The sequence below is a fragment of the Herpailurus yagouaroundi genome, unplaced genomic scaffold (genome assembly GCF_014898765.1).
Source record: "Herpailurus yagouaroundi ecotype Mexico unplaced genomic scaffold, PumYag 192, whole genome shotgun sequence".
NCBI classification, from domain to species: domain Eukaryota; kingdom Metazoa; phylum Chordata; class Mammalia; order Carnivora; family Felidae; genus Herpailurus; species Herpailurus yagouaroundi.
In genome coordinates, this window is record NW_024412423.1 from 16,195,996 (window position 1) to 16,218,469 (window position 22,474).

Genomic DNA, 22,474 nt, shown 5'->3' on the forward strand with positions numbered 1-22,474 from the left:
AAATAAATAAATAAATAAATAAATAAATAAATAAATAAATAAATAAATATTAAAAAATACTTTTACATTAGAATTTTCATTTTATCCAAGTTTATAGGTAAACATGGTATCTCATAGTTTTATTTTGCACTTTCTTATTCTAAGGAAGGACAAGCATGTTTCTGGGTATTTAACAGTCACTGGTATTGCCCTTGTCAATAGTCGGTTCATATCCTTGAATAATTTTATTAGATATTTTTCTTAATGATTTGTAGAACTTATGTATTAGAAAAATTTGTCTTTGTGTTACAAGTTGCAAATGTTTTTCTCTGTTTATCATTTGCCTTTTATTCTTGCTTGTAGCACTTATTTTTTCTATTATTGCCATGCAATTTGTATTTTCTGTAGCTGAAATTACTGACCTATACCACATGGTTTTTAGGTGAAATAACCTACTACATAATGCTTTCTCAGATCTAAAACAATATAAAAATTCTCATGATTGTTTTTAACCCCACTGTTTATTCTGCTGATAGTTGTATCTTTGGTTCTTTTAAGATGAATCTTCAATTCTGAAGTCATGGTGACTAGGGTATTTTAGTACAGCGGTACACAGTAAATTTTCATTTTAATGAACAGAATACAGAGCAAAAACCCATGGACTAAATAGCTGATACAGCACCCATGAGAGACAGTAAAACACCCATTAGAGAGAAGTTAAGTTTTTCAAGAATCAGCCCTTGGGAGGCTCCCCAGAGGCTCCATGGAAACCAGCCACACGTGAGCACTTAAACTGGCCAATCCTGGTAAAGGGCTGAGACGGTGGATGGGGGCTGGAGCCAGGGAACCGTCAGGCCATGCATCTGCAGTCTCAAGTCTGAGGCCCCGAACCCTGATGCACAAAGGGAAGGTTCACCACTCATGAAGGCTGAGGACAAGAAACAGACTTGAAGGTCAAGGTTCCATATTTTTTCAGCCTTGATTGTATCAAAAGAGAGAGATGATGCTACTTCTGACCACCCACACTCCACAGGAGGGCCAAGATCACTAAAGTGGGTCTAATTCTAGCCTTGCTGGACTGCACGCACTACCACATCATGCAACGAACAAAGAAGAGAACCACGATGCTGTTGCTGTTGCTGATTCCACGAGATTCCCCCTGTAAATGCGACCTGTGGGCCGAAGTAGGTGCTGCCTGGTCATTCCCCCTTGTTCATTCAACCCCTCTAGCTGAGTGAAAACTTGAGTAAATCTAGCAGGGTAGAATCCTGGTTCTGCAGTTTCTAAACCACGTGACTTCCACAAAGTTATTTAACTTCTCTGGGCTTCAGTTTCCTCATCTGTACAGTGGGTTAATGACAGCAACTAACCTCACACCACTGTATTGATAATTTAACAAGAAAACCCACTTAAAGTGGCTTAAGTGTTATCTGTAACATACTAAGTGCTCCATAAATACTAACTTTTATTAACATATTTGGGTGCTACATATACTCTGCTGGCAATCAGACAAGAAAAATATTTAAAATACAAGGTAAAAAAGTACTGTGATAGAGGAATAACTTATTTGTTATGGTGCATAAAGTAGGTTTGGTTTAACAACCTGGCTTTTTTATTTAAGGGAGGGAGAATTTATGTTTTAACTATAGTGTTGTAAGTTTTTTAAGGATTTTTGTTTATTTTTTTTTTTAATGTTTATTCATTTTTGAGACAGGGAGAGACAAAGTGTGAGCAGGGGAGGGGCAGAGAGAGAGGGAGACACAGAACCCGAAACAGGCTCCAGGCTCTGAGCTGTCATCACAGAGCCTGACGAAGAGTTCGAACCCACAAACTGTGAGATCATGACAGGGGCCAAAGTCAGACACTCAACTGACTGAGCCACCCAAGGACCCCAAGGATTTTGTTAAAGTTTATGTATTTTTGAGAGAGAGAGAGAGAGAGAGAGAGAGAAGAGGGGAGAGGCAGAGAGAGAGAGGGAAAGAGAAAATCGTAAGCAAGTTCCGCACTTTTAGTGCAGAGCCCGAAACTGGGGCTCAAACTCATAAACTGTGAAATCGTGACCTGAGCCGAAATCAAGAGTTGGATGTTTAACCAACTGAACCACACAGGCTCCCCAAAAAGGATTTAAAATTTTTTTTAACGTTTTATTTATTTTTGAGACAGGGAGAGACAGAGCATGAACAGGGGAGGGTCAGAGACAGAGGGAGACACAGAATCTGAAACAGGCTCCAGGCTCTGAGCTGTCAGCACAGAGCCCGATGTGGGGCTTGAACTCACAGACCGCGAGATGGTGACCTGAGCCAAAGTCGGCCACTTAACCGACTGAGCCACCCAGGCGCGCCTCCAAAAAGGATTTTAAAAGGATAGTTTTGTGGTTTCTAAATTGATGACTTAAAAAGTTTTATGTGCTTCCAGTGTTTACAACCCCCCTATTTAAATATCAATTTTAATATGTAGTTTCCCTGTTGGAAAACAGTCAATGAATCTATTAATTATTTATTTTCAAGTTAACACATTTTTTGGTAATGTGAGTAAAAGAAAGCAGTTTTTAGTTCGGGACAGAAGATTACTTTCCATGGTTTATCAAAGCAGAGTTGGAACTGCAACTAAGGATACTGTGCCAATGAGTTTCATGAGTTTCATGAGCATAAATAAATATATTTGTTGTCACAAATCTCAAACAGTGAAGTGCTGTGGTAATGGAACAAAGCTGAAGACTCTTCAGAATAAATTGCAAACAACTATTTGACATATAAAGAGCCATTGAAGGGAAGCTTTCCAATACAATGATGCTATTTTCCTGCCTTCCATTTAAGCCAGGAAAGAGTAAGTAGCTCAGAGAATGTTAAAGAAGGTATAGTCTGGAAGGCGGGGATCATGCAAGGACATCTGGCATCTACCTGCGCTTTCTCCAAGTGGACTGAAATTCAGAGTAACGTATTTCATTATAAAAAAGAAAACTACTGGGCCCTTCTAACATACGCTTCCATGTTATAGTGATGTGTGCGACTTCTCTTCTCCATTTAAATTAAATGGATATTTGGATGAATGAATCTCTGAATAAAGTAAGCGAAAAAACCTTCCTTTTGGATATGAAGAAATAGTTTATTCCAACAACAGATCATTTTCCCCGCTGTACAACCGAACTGGGAAAAGATTTTGGAGCCAAAGTGGCCCAGGAGAAATACAACTTGACTTCAGTAGACCTGAGGGGCTAAACTGAATCTGGGACCTTAAGTGAGTGAAGAGGGGAAATAATGGATTCTCCCTTAGACAGACAGACAAGACAGGCGTGCATGCGCGTGCACACACGCACACACACACACACACACACACACACACACACACACACAGAAATGAATACTCCTTTCTGCTTTGGGCTCAGATTGTCAAGTATGAGAATCCACCCAGCCAATGATATAAAACGAAAAGAAGCCTCAAGACAGATACTGAGTCATGCATTTCAGACACTGGACTCAGGAGATGAAGGCCAGCCCACCATTTTTTTTTTTTCTACTTTGGTATAAACTATGTATATCCAAACTTAAATATTCAGCAGGACAAGCCTTTCAGGATAAGATTTTAGTTAAGAAGACATCCCAATGAACAAGCAGAAGACAGTTCTTTCTTTTAAATAGACAGGGAAGGTCCCTGACCTTAGAAGTAATACCTGCATATGATCAAGAGGGACAATGACACAAAGGTCTAAAAATGCCAAATTGCACTTCACATGTATGCTCTTTGTCTCCGAATGGCAACCAGAGCAAAATAAGATTATTAAGAAAATGAAAAAAAAAAAGTCAGATGAAGGCAAAATTCCCATAATAAGGAACACTGGCCTCTTTCCAAACACAATTTTAACTCTGGCCCCATATTTTACCTTCTTGCACATTCAACCCAAGTCAAGGAAATTAACTGATTATACAACCTACTCCCAATTACTCAATACATATTTTTTTTTTAGGAGCCTCTGCAATACAGCAGCAGAAGCTCCAGGCTCTGGGATACAGCAATAAACAAGACAGAGTTTTTTTTTCCCTCAAGGATCTTACCCAATGGTCAACAAACAGATACACACCAAAAAACAAAACAGAACAGTAACACAATTTTTTAAAGTTAATAAGCTCACTTTGCTGTTAATGCGGCCACCATTTCCCCAAATCGCTCAGATTCAAAATGTTGGTTACCTTCTTATTTCTTTTCTCTCTCTCTTTTTTTTGAGAGAGAGAGAGAGAGAGAGAGAGAGAGAGAGAGAGAGAATGAGAGAGAGAATCCCAGGACGGCTCTGCACTATCAGCACAGACCCTCATAAGGGACTGGAACTCATAAACCATGAGATCATGACTTTAGCTGAAGTTGGATGCTTAACCAACAGAGCCACCCAGGTGCCCCTTTCTTATTTCTGAACAGACCCAGTAACTTAAAGATTGAAAAAAATATTTCTTTAGAGAACTTCATTGCTGTATGAATAGAAATAGAATATGTGCTAAAGAGAAATAGAAAGGGTATCATTTTCATGTAAATCTTCCAGTACTACTATGTTTTATGCTCACATTATAATCCACATAGAAAACTAAAATATCTTACCTTTGACAGTGGGTCAAAAGTAATTGCTATGGTTACATTTTTATTTAGGGCAATTACTAACTTTACATTCATGTCAACATTTTACACTGACACTGTATAAACTGTACATAAACTGACAGTAATTCAAAGCTGTTGCTGAGTGTAGCAATAGTTTACTGTCTTTCCAGATACATTATGCTACCAATTACATTAAATAGTTTTATGTAAGGAAATACCACTTGATATTTTACATAAAAGAACACTATTACTTAAGGAAAATTGATAATAGTTACTTTTAAGACATATCCAAATAAATAGGACTTATACACAAAGTAAAGGCTTCATAAAACCTTTAGTTTTCAAATTCTAATCACCACTTCTTCCAATTCTGCTATTCCCCACCAATCCCAAATATTAAATCACATAATTCTTTCTGGGCAATGGCTAAGTGGATTTGGCTGTCTGGGCAGGAAGTAAGAAAGGAGAGGACTGGACTCAGGCTCTGGGTGGTGCCTACATTACATCAACAGCCCCCTTTCCTAAAGAACATAGACAAGTGCGAATAAAGAGTTGCACTGTCTCTCTCCAAACTCTGCCTTGGCTCTATATGTTGTTTTGATGAAATGTGATGTAGAAAAGGCTCACTCTATTTTCAACTAAGAAGAAATACATTGTATGATGATTAATGGGAATATGTCACAACCACTTTCATCAGTCAGTGGCTGTGCCTTCTCACCTACAATCAAACCCTGTCTTTGCTCCTAAGTCCACGACCCTTGCATCTTGTTTGGATAGTATTTCAGAAGTAAAAAGTGAAGCAGAATGACAAAAGTCATAGAATAACCCCAAAAGAAGCCAGGAAGGAAATACAAGAAGTAGCAGGGACACAGCAATATAACCCAGACCTTATGCAGGTCCCCAACTCACTAGTCCAATTCCTATGCTCGCTTAGATAATTTCCCCATCTGCCAAGTATTTTTCTTAACCTTTCCAAACAGGCAGACTTTGGTTATCAATATTGTATTGAAGCAACATAAACTACATGGACGTTCTTCTCCCTCAGAGTTTCAGAGAGAATTTATTGGTTTTTTAAAAATAATTAACCACATTTTACCACCTTGTCTTTTGGGGGAGCATGAAATTAAGCCATAATGATATAAAATATATAAAATTGTAAAGATTAACTTAAAGCAAAACTAGAAAGGCAACAGGGCAAATATAAAACATAGAATGATATGTTTCCCCTGGGTTCATGAAATTATGATTTCTGGTGTGGAAATCATAGCATGGATACCCAGGCCTCTGGTTCGGTTTGCCTCTACCTCTTGTCCAATAAAACAGTTGGTATTCCTGTTTGTCTTCTATAATTAAACTTTAGATTTTACCTTTTTCCCATTTTTTTCCCTACAGAGAAGGATAAGACTTTTTATAACTAAGCAACAAAAAAAAAAAACCAAAACCCAAATACTGCCTTTTGGAAAGGGAAAGATTAGAAGACTTAATTATGTACACTAGAAGCTGAGTTGAGTTTAGTTACTGAAGGTAAATGGGTCTAAATAAACTTGTGACAATTTCTTCGCGGGAAGCAACTATAATATATATTTGCTACTTTTAGTGTACATAACTCGAAAAATACTTCCACAAAAGATCATAGCAGGCATACGGAATAAAGTTTTAATTTACTGAATTTCCCATGTAACTTCAGATTCACATTTATCTACCTCAGGTAAGCCAGAGTGCCAAAAACCAATGTCTGGAAGCAATTTTTTCTAAACTTTCAGTAGACAAGGCTTCTGTCACAAAAAATTAGAATAAACATAATATTTGTCTTCAGAAAACTATCTTAATGGAAATAAATCGATGTAAGTAGTAATTCTAAAGATAAGCATTATATTTCAATACTACTAGATGTATACATCATTCTAAGTATCCAAGTTAGGAAAGCTAGATACCTTTAGAAGCTTCCTGAATTTTCTAATAGTGATAAAACTTTTGATCACATGTAAATTTAACAAGTGATTTTAGTCTATTTGAGGAATGCTTATGGAGTGCACATTTCAAAATTACATTCAGTTCACATTGAATATAATAATCACATTACAGAAAAGTATTAATTTTTGAGATCTTTATTTGAGTAAGCTATTCTTTCACAGAATACCTGTTGTGGTATTTCCAAATTCTGAGTCAATTAAGTATCTTTTTTATTTTTTTAATTTGGCAGCCACCAAGAAACAATATTCAATAAAAAATCCAAATACTTATTTTATAATAGAGTGCCACCTTCTAATGAATGCATCATTTAACACAGGACATTGTACTTCACTCAGAATTTTAATCTTTGATATAATTTTGTAAGTAAAATGGAAAACGACCTTATTAAGGAAAAATATAAAAGGCTGGATTATTCCCATTTCCACTGCAACAAAGAAACTGAGATAACATACCCCTTGTAAAATGCTCATTGGCTCTTTCCAAATCAAGCCCATTAAATACACAAACCAAGGGGGTGCCTGGGTGTTTCGGTGGGTTAAGTGTCAGACTCTTGGTTTCGGCTCAGGTCATGATATCCAGGTTTAGTGAGTTCGAGCCCCCCGCATCAGGCTCTGCACCAGCAGCATGGGTGGGTAGCATGGAGCCTGCTTGGGATTCTGTCTTTCCTTCTCTCTCTGCCCCTCCCCCACTAGTGCTGTCTCTGTCTCTCTCAAAATAAATAGACTTAAAATGTATATATAAAAACCACGACAAAACTATTCTAACATCTACACCTTTATTTTCATATTAAAAATTGTAATTCTGATTAAATTCTTCCAAAATTCAAAATGAAGTTATGACTTTACTGGATTCAGAGTCATCACTAAGACAGACATGTCCCCCAAAGTACAGACACTCACCTTCACATTTCTGGGTAGTTTCACTCTGCTTGTGGCCAGCAGGGCATTTGCATTCAAAAGAGCCCACTGTATTGATGCAGTTTCCTCCCTGGCATATGCCAGGAATAGCCTGGCATTCATCAACATCTGCGGGAAGAAAGGACTGTGAACATAGATACCACTAATTTTCAGAATATTTATATATATTTCTTTAATGTACAGAAAAAGTTGAGCTGTTCTCAAGAGAATGGTGTAAGGGGAACTGGGCCCCTTTTGTAAGCATATATTTTAACTTATATAAATCATGTACGTTATAAATCTCATTTTCGTTGATAGTTTCTTCTGGAATTTTATTTTGAAAATCCATCCTTGTTGTTATGCGGACAACCAATCTCTTGCTTAGATTTGCTGCAGAACACTTTTGGACGTGTTCCCTCTCCTGGTGATGGGTACACAGTATACCTCCGGCTTCTCACCACCTCAGCACATGATACAATGAAAGTCCCTACCATGTCTCTTTACGGAGTTGAGTACAGACTGTGAAGACTTAAAAAGACTCTTCATCCCTTTGCTGTCAACTCAGGGCAGAATTACTAAATCAGAGTATACATACATCCAACATGAATATAGTGCTCAACAGTCAGAACGCCTTCATACCACCAACAATCTGTACACCGATGAGTAGTTCCCACACCCCTGTTGTCCATGAGGACACTTGAGTTTTCTCTTCCCTGCTAACACATGATATAAATATCCAATATCCTAATTTTCTTTGGTCTAATAATTATAAAGGGATATTAATTTCAGTTTTCACTTCTTTAATTGTTCGTTTCTATGCATGTTAGCTTTTAGATTTCTTCATATGGAAGTTACCTGTTCGTATCCCTTAAACACTGTTATAGTGAGTTTGTCACATTCTTACTTTTTCTTGTTTTTATTTAAATTCCCATTAGTTAACATACAGTGTAATATCAGTTTCAGGTGTAGAATTACATCATCACACAGTGCTCATCAAGTGTCCTCCTTAATTGCCATCACCTATTTAACTCACCTTCTCCCCTCTCCACCCCCCTTCCCTCCAGTAATCCTGTTTGTTCTCTAATAGTTAAGACTGTTTCTTGGTTTGCCTCTCTTTTTTCCCCTTCTATGTTCATTTATTTTCTTTCTTAAATTCCACATAAGAGTGAAACCATATGGTATTTGTCCTTCTCTGACTTATTTCACTTAGCATAATGCTCTCTACCTCCATCCACATTGTTGAAAATGGCAATATTTCATTCTTTTTGATGGATGAGTAATACTCCAGTGTGGGTATGTGTGTGTGTGTGTGTGTGTGTGTGTGTGTGTGTGTGTGTGTGTAGACCACATCTTTATCCACTCATCAGTCTGATGGCATTTGGGCTCTTTCCATAATTTGTTGATGATGCTGCTGTAAGCACTGTGGTACATGTATTCCTTTAAGTTAGTAGTGTCATACATATTATAAATTTAAAACTATTTCTGCTTTAAATATGAGAATTATCTTCCTCATCTTTCAAGCAATTAGTTTCATCCATTTAGGAACCAAAATTCTTAATATTGACAAATGAAATTCAAGAAACTGTAATAAAGACTTTCAGACAAAAGGAGTCTGAAATGTTAAAAGAAATGTTAAAAGAAGTTCTTCAGGAAACATGAAAATGACATGGAAATTATGGTCTACACAAAAAACAAAAAGCACTGAAAATACTAAACGTGTTGATAAATTTAAAAGACATTTTTTATTTTTTTAATAGACTTAAAGATAATCGGTTGGTGAAAATAACAACAGCAAAATAATAATAATGCATTTTGAAGGTTATAAAATACATACAATTAAATAGTATAACCACAATAGCATGAAAGATTGAAGGCAGAAAGAGAAGACTACGGTCATAAAATTATTACACTGTAAGTGAAGTGGCATATTAATATTTGAATATAGGCTATAATACGTTGTATATGTAAAGACAAACACTAAATGTTACAATTTTAAATAAAACTAACACTTTATAATTTAAAAAAAATACAGCTAATAATCCCATTAAGGAGATAAAAATTAAATACTAAACTAGACTCTAATTGAGGCAAAGATGAATAAAGAATAGGTGGGACAAAAAAGACAAAATATAGTAAGATAATAGCTTTAAAATCAGTAAAACTGATAATTATCTGAAATTTAAATGGTATTAGCAATTTAATTAAAGACTGAGGCATTCATTTTTGATTTATAAGAAGATGTAATTTTACACTGCTTACAAGAAACCCACTTTTACAGAGACAGCTTAAAAAGTAAATGGCTGAAAAGATGTATCATATACTCAATCAAAAGAATGCTGAAGTGGCTAAGTTACTATTATGTAAAGTATTCAACAGAACAAGAATTGTTACCAGGGATACAGATGGATATTTCATAATGACAAAGAGGCCAACTCATTAAGAGGACACAATAATGCACACTGTATTAGTGTGAGCCTGGATGGCTCAGTTGGTTAGAGTACAACTTGTGATTTTGGCTCAGGTCAGGGTCTCATGGTTCATGAGTTCGAGCCCCACGTGGGCCTCTAGGATTCTCTCTACCCCCTCTCTGCCCCTTCCCCCCCAAATAAAAATAAATAAAACATTTAAAAAATAATTCACATTACATATATCCACTGCTTATAAACTGTTAAGCACCCAGAACAAAAAGTGACAGAACTGAAAAAAGAAACAGACAAACCCCCAATTACAACTGGAATTACATTCCGTAGTAACTAGCTGAATTGCTGAAAATCAGCAAGGATGCATAAGACTGAATTATACTTTCAACCAACTTGTCCTAGTTCATGTTTGTAGAGCACCCCACCCAACGTTAGCAGAATATATGTTATTTTTACACACTGAATATTTACCAAGACATACTATATTCTGAGGCCATGTAAAAAAGACTCACTAAATATAAAAAAATTAAAATCATACATAGTATTTCTCTAAACATAACAGGGTTAAACTAGAAGTTAATGATATAAAACAGCTGGAATACCTCAAACATCTGAAATTTAAACAAAATATTCTGAAATAATCCATGGTTCAAAGAAGAAATCATATGAAAATTTAGAATGCAGCATATCAAAATTTGTGGGATGCAGCCAAAAGCGGTGCTAAGAGACAAATATGTAGCATTAAAATGCTTGTTTTACCAAAAGAACAAAGTCCTTAAAATTGGTTACCTGAGGTTTTACATTAAGACATTTGAAAAAGGAAGAGCAAATTAAACCTAAAGTAGACAGAAGCAAGAAAATAATGGTAAAACAACAACAGTTGAACAACAGAGATAATCAGTGACTCCAAAACCTGGCTCTCTGGAAATACAAATTAAACTGATAGGTCTGTCAAGACAGAACAAGAAAAAGTATGGGGATATGAATGATCAGTATTAAAGAATAAAAGTGGGCACATCAATACAGATTCTATAGAGATTAAAAGGGTCAAAGGAAATAGTATGAATAACTGTGTAGCAATAATTTAACAATTTAGATAAAGTGTACAAATTCCTTGAAAGAGAGCCACCAAGGCTCACTCAAGAACAAATCATCTGAACAGACCTACATCTACTAAAGTTAATTTAATTCATACTTTAAAGTCTTTGTCCAAAGAAAACTTCAGGCCGAGGTGGCTCTGCTGTTGAATCCTTTCAAATACTTAAGGGAGAAACAATACCAGCTGTACAAAAATTCTTACAAAAAAGAGAAGAGGGGACAATGGCAGACCCATTTTGTTGGACTAGCATAGCCCTGACCCCAAAGCAGACAAATACAAGAAACAAAACAACAGAATAATGTATTTTTGGAATAGGCACACAAAAATTGTTAGCAAGGCAATTTTAGTCATATATATAAAAAAAGTAATACATCATGACCAAGTGAGGTGAATGCCAGGAATTTAAGGTTGCTTCAACATTCAAAAAAATCAATCAATATAATTTATTATATTAACATGTTGACTAAGAAAGAGAAAACACATGATCATATCAAATGTTAAAAAAGTAAGGGACAAAATTCAACACTAATTTTTTTTTTTTTTTTTTATAGAGAGAGTGCAAGTGGGGAAGAAGGACAGAGGGAGAAAGGGAGACAGAGAAAATCTTAAGCAGGCTTCACAGGATCATACATGACCTGAGTCATAATCAAGAGCTGGATGCTCAAACGACTAAGCCACCCAGGTGCCCCTTTAAAATCTCAGTAAACCAGGAGACTCTAGAGGAGGAACCAAGATGGTGGAACCACATAAAATCTCAGTAAACCAAGGGAATACAAGGGAACTACCTCAACTTGATAAAAGAGTCCATAGCAAAAAAAAAAAAAAAAAAAAAAAAAAAAAAAAAAATACAGCTAACACACTAGAAAGCATTGAGAAAACTCTTGATTTGGAGTTTTTTAATCTGTCATTTACATCCATGTAAATTTCCCTTAATTTCTCTCCCTGTGAAAGGTAATAATTTCTAATTCAGCACAGGGTTATGAGAAAGAAAATATATTAAATATATTACAAATATATAAAATTGTATATAAAAACGTAAGCTTATACAAATTTATGCTACCTATTAAAATCTATACGATAACATATTTATTAATATATCTTTAATTTAAAAATACTATAAGTTCATTGTAATAACCTTAAGGTGACAGAAAAATAGAAAGTTAAAGAGATACCACTGATATAAGTCAGTGGTCTGTTCTTTGAGACTTTTATTCACAAACATAGAGCATCAGTCTGTTCATATAACAATAAGGTCACACTTGTTCTGAATCTTGCTTTACTTTCATTAAAAATATTTTGTGGATACAACTGTAAGTCAGTATACATTGATTCGCCCTATTAGTTTTTGGTAAGTCCCCAAGTTTGGTGTATCTTAGAGTATCTAAATTAGAGAATTTAAGCCTACAAAAGAGCTTAGCATCTTTATTATTTCTTCCTCACTTGATCGGTCTATAAAAACTTACAAGTCCTAAGTTTTTTATATTGAAATTAAAGTAGATTTTGTTTTCCTATTAAAGGATATCTGATCCAAACAGAAAACAACTAGAATGAAATATAGAACAAGAAATTTATATACTGAGCTGTTTAATTCAGAACATTTCGAACCACATTACTTTTAAAATGTACATTTCCACCCTCATTACAGTGTGGTATAAAACATCCCTAGAAACCTCTTTTCCTGGCAGATAAAACCAGAGAAAGAATATCATGATATAAGTTGAAAAACGAGGCCAAACCTATAAATCCCTTAATAGTATTCATAAAATCTTTGACTACATATTTAGTAGATTCAGTAATTTTTCAAAGGAAAAAGCAAACCAATGTTACGGGGTTTATTTTGTAATTGCCTAAAAAGTATTTTCCTAGAAGGAAAAATGAAACCTTTGTTTTTGAAGTATCCTAGACAACGCAGCCATACAGCATTAATTTCTTTTAGATAAAGTTAATTACTAAAATGAAAAAGGTAACTTTGAAGCAATCTTATAGAAATAATCAACTTGAACCTAGAAGTATACACAAGTATTCTCTCTATAGAAACAAAAAAGCAGGCCTCAGATCTTCAAACTATGCAAAATTTTCTTTCTACATCTTCAGAGTGCTAGCATATGCAACTACTAATGTCTGATTACTTTTCCTCTGTCGCTATTTCAAAGATGTGCTCTTTCTTTCTGTTCAAGCACAAACTGACTCTTTAAATGTTGAACAATTTCAAATAACATGTAAGGATTTCATAGAATAAAATTAATTTTTTACTCAAGTTTTAATTTAAATTCCAATTAGTTAACATACAGTGTAATATTAGTTTCAGGTTCAGAATTTAGATAAAACTTTTGAAACTTAAAAAACCTTATATAATCCCTTCAGTGTATGCCTATTAAAGTTATATATAATAGAACAAGGTAATAGTAATTCTATTTTATGAACTCATTTATTCTCTAACTTCTTTAAATAAACTTGCCCTAAAAGATTAAACTGATTTTATTATGTAAGTATTAGATGGTGTATTATTTTTAGTTCACATTAAAATATGGAAAAATGCGTGCACTGGTACAGGTATATAAAAAATTTAATTTATGTCTGTGGGAACTAAGGACCAATTCCTTTTACTATATATTTAATAGCACGTTTTTCTAACTTTGTCACAAAATGAGATCCATTTTTTAAATTTAAGTTTTCATCCCTATAATCCATCGATATTCACACATTACTAGCATTTCTACAAAAATGAATGCCAGCCATTAAGAACAGCAATTGGAGAATAGCTTTGTCTGTACCTGGAATATGACAAATATGGAGTATTATGGCAATCACTCAACACAGTGTGAATCGGCCAGAATAACTAATCACGTATTCACAAAAGTTCAAATGTTCAATAAGTGATCATCCCAACAAGCAAATATTAGTTAAGTTACTCCCTGTAGGACTCTGAACTTGGAATGAAAAGAACACAGCATGCTTCTCTGTCTGAATCGTCCTCAAATCAACAAACGTCATCATCCTTTATCCCGGTGTCAAAGTCAGAGATGCAGGAGACAGACTCACCATCTCCCTCCCACTGATCTTATTTGATTCCATCAGTACCAAGTGCTTCCTTCCCAAATATGCCTCCAGTCTTCCCTCTGCCTCTATTCTGGTCTCGCCCTTCATCACCAGCTGTGGCAACTTTCTCACTGTTGTTTTTCTTTTGTTTGTTTGTTTGTTTGTTTTGCTTCCATTCTAGTCCCCCATTACACTCTACAGAAACAGTCAAGTAATTTCATTTAACTATAAATCAAATCAACAGAGGTCATCCCCTCACAAGTCTGCAGACACTGCCACACTGTTTTCTGGTCTATGAGTTTCTCTAGAGAAGTCGGAGACCAGTTTGGGTACTTCCTTTAAAAAAATACTTGCTTATTCTTTCTTATTCGGCCAAGGTGTTCCATTTATCTTCTATATTTATTGAGGGTTTCTGTCTTCCAGTTTACAAACTGATAGCCTTATCCATTTTAGAAAATTCTTGTTTTATCTCTTTTTCAGTTCCTTTCCTCAGCTTTTAGTCTGACTTCACTGAGTATCAGATTCTTTATAATCATTGCTAATTTACTGTTCTCTGGCATTATGATTTGTGATTTCCTTAATCTTAACATTTGTCACTAATTTTTTCAGTTTTATGTATGTGTGTGTGTGTGTGTGTGTGTGTGTAGAAATATATATACACACATATACATATATGTATGCATTTCCTTCTGTTAGGTAAAGTTTCAAATCCCTCTTCCGCTTCTTTTTTGAGTACTATCAACCCACTTTTTATCTCTGGTTGTCTTTACTGAACTCTTATAACTCTACTTCAAGCAACTTTAAAATTTTTTTTTCAACGTTTTTATTTATTTTTGGGACAGAGAGAGACAGAGCATGAACGGGGGAGGGGCAGAGAGAGAGGGAGACACAGAATCGGAAACAGGCTCCAGGCTCCGAGCCATCAGCCCAGAGCCTGACGCGGGGCTTGAACTCACGGACCGCGAGATCGTGACCTGGCTGAAGTCGGACGCTTAACCGACTGCGCCACCCAGGCGCCCCTCAAGCAACTTTTAAAAGAAGGCCCATATTGTTTTCCATTTCTTTAGGCTAAGAAAGAAGGATATAAATCTTGTGTTTATTTGGATAATTCTTCTTTGAAGCATGTTCACCTATGTTTCCTTATGTTTTTTCTTTTCTTTTCTTTTCTTTTCAGGTTTTACATGTAGGTACTCATCTTTCAATGGGGCCATTTCCTACTGAAACAATAATGGGGAGAGCCCAAAAAGAAATGAGTTGGTGTGAAAGACAGTTCTGTAGGAACTATTTCCTGATATCTGCTCACCAAACTCTCTCCCACTTTTTTCTTTGTCCTGGTATTAATTTTTCAACTTTTAGGTGGGGGTGTGCCCCCCCCCCGACCTGCTCTTTCACACATAGACTCTCTGAGATGCTCACTGGTGGTTCCCACTTCCTCTCTTTCCTTCCTTCTCATTCTCCTCCTCCGCAGGGACTACTCCTGGGCTGGAAGGCTGGGTAGAAGGTACTAGAGAAGGCTTGCCTTCAAAGACTCTCTTTCCGCTATCCCTTTCAATACTCTGAGGGTCCGCAGGAGCTCTCTCACTCACACAGTGTCCACTTCTCCGACAGGACATCCCCAACCTCTGAAGAGCCTTTCAGAATGCTGATGCGGTAAATGCTCAGAAGACTCTCCCTGTCTCAATGACTTCCCGACAGCTACCTATGTGTTCATCGCTGCTTTCAACTGCGAGTAGCAGAATTTTATTTCAGAAGACCTTGTTTTCTATTATTGATTTTCTTGTTAGTTTTTGGGTTAGAAGGAGAATATTCTGTTATCTTTTTAAAGTAAGAGTTGCGATAAGCACCGGGTGCTATATAGAAGGGCTGAATCACACCTGAAACTACTATGATGCTGTATGTTAACTAACTGGAATTTAAATACAAGCTTAAAAAAAAAAGTGTATGGCAATGGACTTGTTCTTAATGAAACTACATTGTGTGTAATTTGCCTTTCAAGTAACATCATCTGTCATTAAAGATATGAGTGTTTGCAAACGTATGTGTAAAATCACATGGGAATAGCTGAATGCTTATCTCATTGAATCTATATCGTCTAGGAGTGCCTGGATGGCTCAGGTGGTTAAGTGTCTGACTTCAGCTCAGGTCATGATCTCACAGTTCATGAATGTGAGCCCTGTGTCAGGTTCTGTGCTGACGGCTAAGAGCCTGGAGCCTGCTTCGGATTCTGTGTCTCCCTCTCTCTCTCTCTCTCTCTCTCTCTCTGCCCCTCCACCACTTACACTGTCTCTTTCTCAAAAATAAACATTAAAAAAAAAAAGAAATAAAGAAACTACACTGTCTGTAAACCGTCATTCAAGTAACATCTTCTTTCATTAAGATACCTGTTTGTAAAAGTATGTTTAGAAGTATATGGGAATAGCCCTGTGCTTAATTCATTGAGGCTTCACTGTGTACAATGTATCTTTCAGGTAACGTTCTCTTTCATTAAGATATAATACACAACACACACAAATACCATCCATACATTATTTTAAAAAAAGTTTCTACAATTAATTAGGCTTAAGTAAATTTTCTGGATTGTATAGGAATGGCTTGTCTTCACAGTTTGAACAAAAGTTAAATTTTATAATGGTCTGGTTAAATAGTTCAATGTAGACAGCCCAGATAAATTTGTCTTTAACAGTTCATACTAATCAAATGAACCAAATCTCTCTCTAGGTTGTGCTATCTAGAAGGCCTAGAAATAACTTTTTACTGTGGGTACCTTCTTCTCAAACTATGACTGAAGGATTACCCAGGCCTGCTTGGGTTCAAGTGAAGTTCAATTTTTCTACATTTTTCACGTGCATCCTGAGTAAAGGAATGAGGTATTTCTGAACACTGACACCATTTGAAAAGAACACACACCAGCATTTGTTTTGCATGGACTGATTTAGGGTCTGTACTGCTGCTTATTTATTCAAGTCCTTGTCCTGTGTGCTAGCTAGGTCCCGACTCCATCATGTATGTCTGATTTCGCACACCTCTCATGTTGCATGGAACAGAACAGAGGCTCAATGTCAGTCTGTTACTATTACCTGTTACCAGGACATAGCAAAAGACAGAATTTGAGGAGGAGATTTCTCCTGCTATATTTTCAGTTTGGGAAATGGACGGAATATGTAAAAGGCTAATTCCTAAAAATCAAATAACAAATTAGCAGCTATGCAAATTTTAACATAGTTTTTAAAATTATAAATGCACCCTGTTCATTTGAAAATCTAAAAGATTCAAAATCAAGTACTAATATTCAATAAAATATCCCTTTAATTCGAGTAGATTCAAAAAGACTCTAAAGATTCAAAGACAATAAGAAACCATAAGAAAATAATACAACAGATACATGTGGCAGTTTCTGGTATATTTAAAATTTGTATATATTCTTGGAAAAGGGATTAATGTCACTTTTTAAACTAATTCACTTGTTCTTATGATAGCTTAAACATTAAGGCCCATATTAACTTTGATTGGATATTAATAAAATGAAAAAAGTACAAGACTTGGGAGTAAAGGGAGAACACAACTGCCTTTTAACCTGCAAAGACACAGATCGTTATGACTGAACACCAAGCGCCCTAGGAATGTGAACCTCTCTGACAGTGTTTACTTAAATCCACAAAGACATCATGGCAACAGTTAAAGATGTGGGGGGAAAAAAAACGTACTGGTCTCTTCATACCTTAATTTTCTTTAAGTATCATCTTAGTTTTGACTTCATTACCAACTTTATTTAAGTATCATCATAAAAACAGATTTATAACCTAACAGATCTTACACTCTATCTGGGGAACAGTAAAGGCAATAAAGACAATAAATAAGCAAGTATATGAGAAAGTGATACGTGCTACAGAATAAACAAAAAGTATTACCCTAGTAAATCTAGTCAGTATTAATCTCGTAGATCAGTAGAGTATTTTCTTTTAAAAGGAACCCATATACATTTTGTGGAAATCTATATCTAAACAGTTATTTTGTTTATTATAAGATCATATTTATTATCAGATCATATCTCACGTCTTCTGAAGCCAAAGATAAGGCAATTCACTAACTGCATCAACTACAGAATAATATTATGTTTAGAACTTTAGAAATGTCCTTTTCTGGTTAATATGATCCACATTTTAGAACCAATATTAACCTATTTGCAGTCAACATCTATGCATCTGAAATTTATTTTTAACTCTACAAAAATTTTCAATTATCCTATCAAAAAGAGAGCTATTATTTTAAAAAGTATGACACATACATATCACGTTTTATCACATTATTTTTTTCATGCCATGTATCTTCCAAATCAACCTGGCAATGTATCTGAGAAACAGTCTAGGAATTTAAAGGGAAAATGAAATCACAGTAAGATGCAGTCTTAAAATAGCCTGAACTGAGGATCAGTATTTAATTGAGAACCTTGTGACTATGCCATGAGTTTGAAATAAAGCAGAACTTTTTAAACTTGCTTTTCCAGATATTTTAACCATGTGGCAAGTTTCATTTTCCTCTGGTTGCTGTACTTACCCATTATATTTTTAGGCAAATGAAACTGAAAACTTTATCTTCACTGCAAAAACAAAATCAAATAAATAAGCTTTCAGACATTACTAAATCCCAAAGGATATTTTGGAAATCTGAGATCAGATCACACATTTTAGTAATTGTGTTCAGAAAAACTAGGCCTCTCTGACAAAATACATAGTTAAAAAAAATAAAAGCCTAAGTACAGATATAGAAGATGAGGAGAGTGAGTGATTTGGGATGTTTTGGTTGAGGTTAAGAGCTTTTTCCCAACCTGGACTATTTTTATGAAATATGGTTTTTGCAAGTATGTTAATCTTAATCCCAGTTATTAATTCCAAAGATAGTCATTGAGTATCTACCACATGTTAGGTACTCTTCCAGATGCCTCAGAGACATTAATGAATAAAACAGATTTATGACCTAATAGATCTTACACTCTAGCTGGGGGAGAGTAAAAGCAATAAAGACAATAAACAAGCAAGTATATCAGAGAGTAAAATGTGCTATAGAAAAAGCAAAAGCTATTACCTTAGTAAATCTAGTCGGTATTAATCTAGTAGACCTACATAGTATTTTCTCTTTAATACGAACCTATATAAATTTTATGCTAATTTATATCTAATCTAGGAAGGCTATATAGTATGATAAATACTATACGGTATATAGTATGTCTTCTATATAAAATATTGTTGCTTTATCAGAAACTCCGTAAAATCAAACTGGTAGTCATATCAAAGATACAGAATTTTATTATCCATACAAAACAAGGGATTAAAAGTGACGTTTCCACAGTTTCCATATTAGAGCTGACCTGTGATAAGTATAAAGAGACAAAACACTAACAGCTGACATTGCTTTTATATGTAATTCAATGAAAAGTTGCTAATCTACTAAATTGCCGGTTCATTCCTTGGGAACCGCTAGAGCTGTGATTGGAAGAGTTTTGAAAGAGACCAGTTTTTAACATTTATAAACTAAAAAGTTTTTAACTTTTATAAAACTACAAAACTAACCAAAATCTTTAGAAGCCACCGTCAGCAAATTATTTATAGCAAATTATGCAGAGCACCTAAATGGTGATTATTCAGTGAATTGAAGGTATATGCAAGCTTCCCAAACTACAAATCTCACGAGTTTGGAGATACTGGACTGGTTTTCCACAATATGTCATTTTACAGACATTGGGTACATGACATCTGGCCTGTGATGCTGGTTACTAACATCAGTTTGAAAGACTTCAGGAATCTAACTTTGTATATGATTTCATTATAACAAATAAACCCAGCTCCTCATGTCTCAAATATGAGTGATATTTCTCTGAATAAAAGTCATTTTCCATTTTCCTGTGATCCTTCTGCCACTTGAGAACTCATTACAGAGCTATTTCCAAACTCTAAAAATGGGTTTAATATACATATGATATCAGAGAAGTGGCAAAAAAAAAAAAAAAAAAAGGTAAGAACTGTGGCCACTGAAAATTAATTAAAATAATTATCCAGTACAAACATAATGTTTGGCTACTTGGGTTGGAGTCTACTGTTGTAGCATGCTCGGGGCCCCAATCTAACCCTAACATATAAAATATTCACCAAGATGTGGTTGGGAAGATTGCCTGGAGACCAGATTGCAACCACTTGAATTACAAACTCTTAAATTTTTTTTTAATGTTTATTTATTTTTGAAAGACAGAGAGATAGAGAGCACAAGCAGAAGAGGTGGTGGGGGAACACAGAATCCGGAGCAGGCTCCAGGCTCTGAGCTGTCAGCACAGAGCCCGATGCAGGGCTCGAACTCACAAACCACAAGATCATGACCTGAGCCGAAGTCAGATGCTCAACCTACTGAGCCACCCAGGCGCCCCTTGAATTATAAACTCTTAACTGCATTCACCTACAGAGTTCACACTTTGCCCCTAAAGATTCTATTAATAACAATGTCAGGGCATTCTCTTCTCCCTATTACCTAAAACCAGATTCCAATATCTTGAAGGAGAATACAAGAAAGAGAAATACTGTTTGTCCAGGGTATTTACGCATGTATCTTTCAGGGGTTGTGGTAAGGAGCGTGTAGTGCTGCCTGGATGAAGATATAGGAGTGGTTTCTCTGATTATATGAGATATTTTAATCTATTTTTTTATTTTCCCCAATTTTTCCTACTATCTCTTCTCCATTTATGTCAAGAGCTGAAAAATAATTATCCATTACGTGGCTAACAAAAAGTCATCTCTAGTCAGGCTTGCTGATGAGGCCCTTCTCGGGAATGGTGGGAGGTTGAATGGCATTAGGTATTGGTGGCAGATGGATAGTCGGAGTGCAGTGAAAGGAGACCCACACGTGGGAAGTCTGTGGAAACTCACCTTGGCAAGCTCCGGTCCGGATGTTGGGGATAAAGCCCCGTCGGCAAGGCTGAGGCTGGGCAGGACACATCTCACAGGGGTGGCCCCAGGCCCGTCCAATGGTGGCACAGCAGAGAGTCTTAGTGCAGACAATGCCTGTCAGCTGCCCTTGGCACATCTGGTTGTTGACCTGAGTGAAACAAGGGCCTGTCCTGTAATCTGGAATGTGAAAGAAGATGGAAAGACAGGTTTTATGACCATACGCCAGTCTTACACCAGTAGCTCCAAATACATAAAACAGAGGCTATTACTTCTGACTCAAGTGTCTAAAGACAAAAGGCTGGAAAGTTTCATTTTGAAAAATTCCTAATTTTTCGCTCATGAGGAGTGCATTAGGAGACTTCAATGTATTTTACACTAGACACTGTAAATGGGTAACTCAAAGGCTGTGTCTGGGCCACAGATGTGTTCTCTTGGCCTGCATAATGCTCTGAAAGAATTTAAATTACTAGCCAACATTTTTAAATTGGGAAATTCACATGAAATTTCTATTTCTGGCTTTTCTTGAAAAGTTGGAAGGTCTGGCCACGCTAGGCCTGCCGTGCTACATGGCAGTGGGGGAGTGAAGTGTGTCCTTCTCTAGGACACCAAGATCCAGCCACCCCCTATCCTGATACTCTCCACTCACTGACATTCCTCACCTCCACACTGATAGCACCTGCTTTAATGACTCCTCTTTACCTAGCAAAGATTTTCTTTCCTGACTGGGTGGACACGAGGTCAGAATATTAGAAGAGAACCAATAATGACATATCCTTCCGTATCGCAGATATATTTAAACAGTCTGGCATGTCTATAAACATTAAGTTCTAACAATCTGATTTCTGTTTTCATGTCAGCCTGTTTACGTCTACAAGTTCAGCTAAGTTCACCTAAAAAGACTGTACTAACAAGGCCCATAGTCAGGATTCTTTCTAGATAAGTTAATATTATATACAACCTCTGTTCTCTACAAGATGGCTGCACCATTGTTGATCTGTTATGATAATGATAAAAACATTAGCAAATGCATGCCACAGATATCTACAGCAGACCTCTATGCATAGTAAGGATGATCCATGGGGACTGTTGCATCTCAAGGTGTAGACCATGGATCAGATACGCTATATCAGATACGCTATACGCTACCTGGGAGGTGACCAGACATGTGGACTCAGGCCTCAGCCTCCATTCACTGAACGAGAATCTACATTTCCACAAACACTCAGAAGATTCATACATAACTTCAAGTTTAAGAAAGACTGATCCAGATTACAGGCAACTTGAAAGCTAGGCATTCTAACTCTATCTTGCTTTCTCCTATAACTCACTTCAAGGAACCTTTTAGATGACCAGTATTTACTCTTTTAAACAGAACTGAATCATTAACCAAACAGTTTTTCATTTGAGAGCTGCTGCTGCTCTTTCGAGAGACACAGGAAATCAGAGAAAAGTGAGTTTCCTGAAGACTGACTAATGAAACAATTCACATTTGTTATAAAACTACAACAGAAATATGTGAAAGAGGCTTGGGGGGGGGGGGGGGGGGGGGGG

The 22,474-nt window shown here is 36.0% G+C and overlaps 1 protein-coding gene across 1 annotated transcript in view; it reads right to left on the reverse strand.

The window, feature by feature from the left end:
• Positions 1 to 22,474, reverse strand: part of FBN2 (fibrillin 2) — a 262,490-nt gene that overhangs the window by 169,371 nt on the left and 70,645 nt on the right. Inside the window, exons 6-7 of the mRNA XM_040444382.1 lie at positions 20,903 to 21,100; positions 7,437 to 7,562 (exon numbers count right to left, since the gene is read on the reverse strand). Of these exons, the coding sequence (XP_040300316.1) occupies positions 7,437 to 7,562; positions 20,903 to 21,100 (324 nt within the window). The remainder of the gene's footprint in view (positions 1 to 7,436; positions 7,563 to 20,902; positions 21,101 to 22,474) is intronic.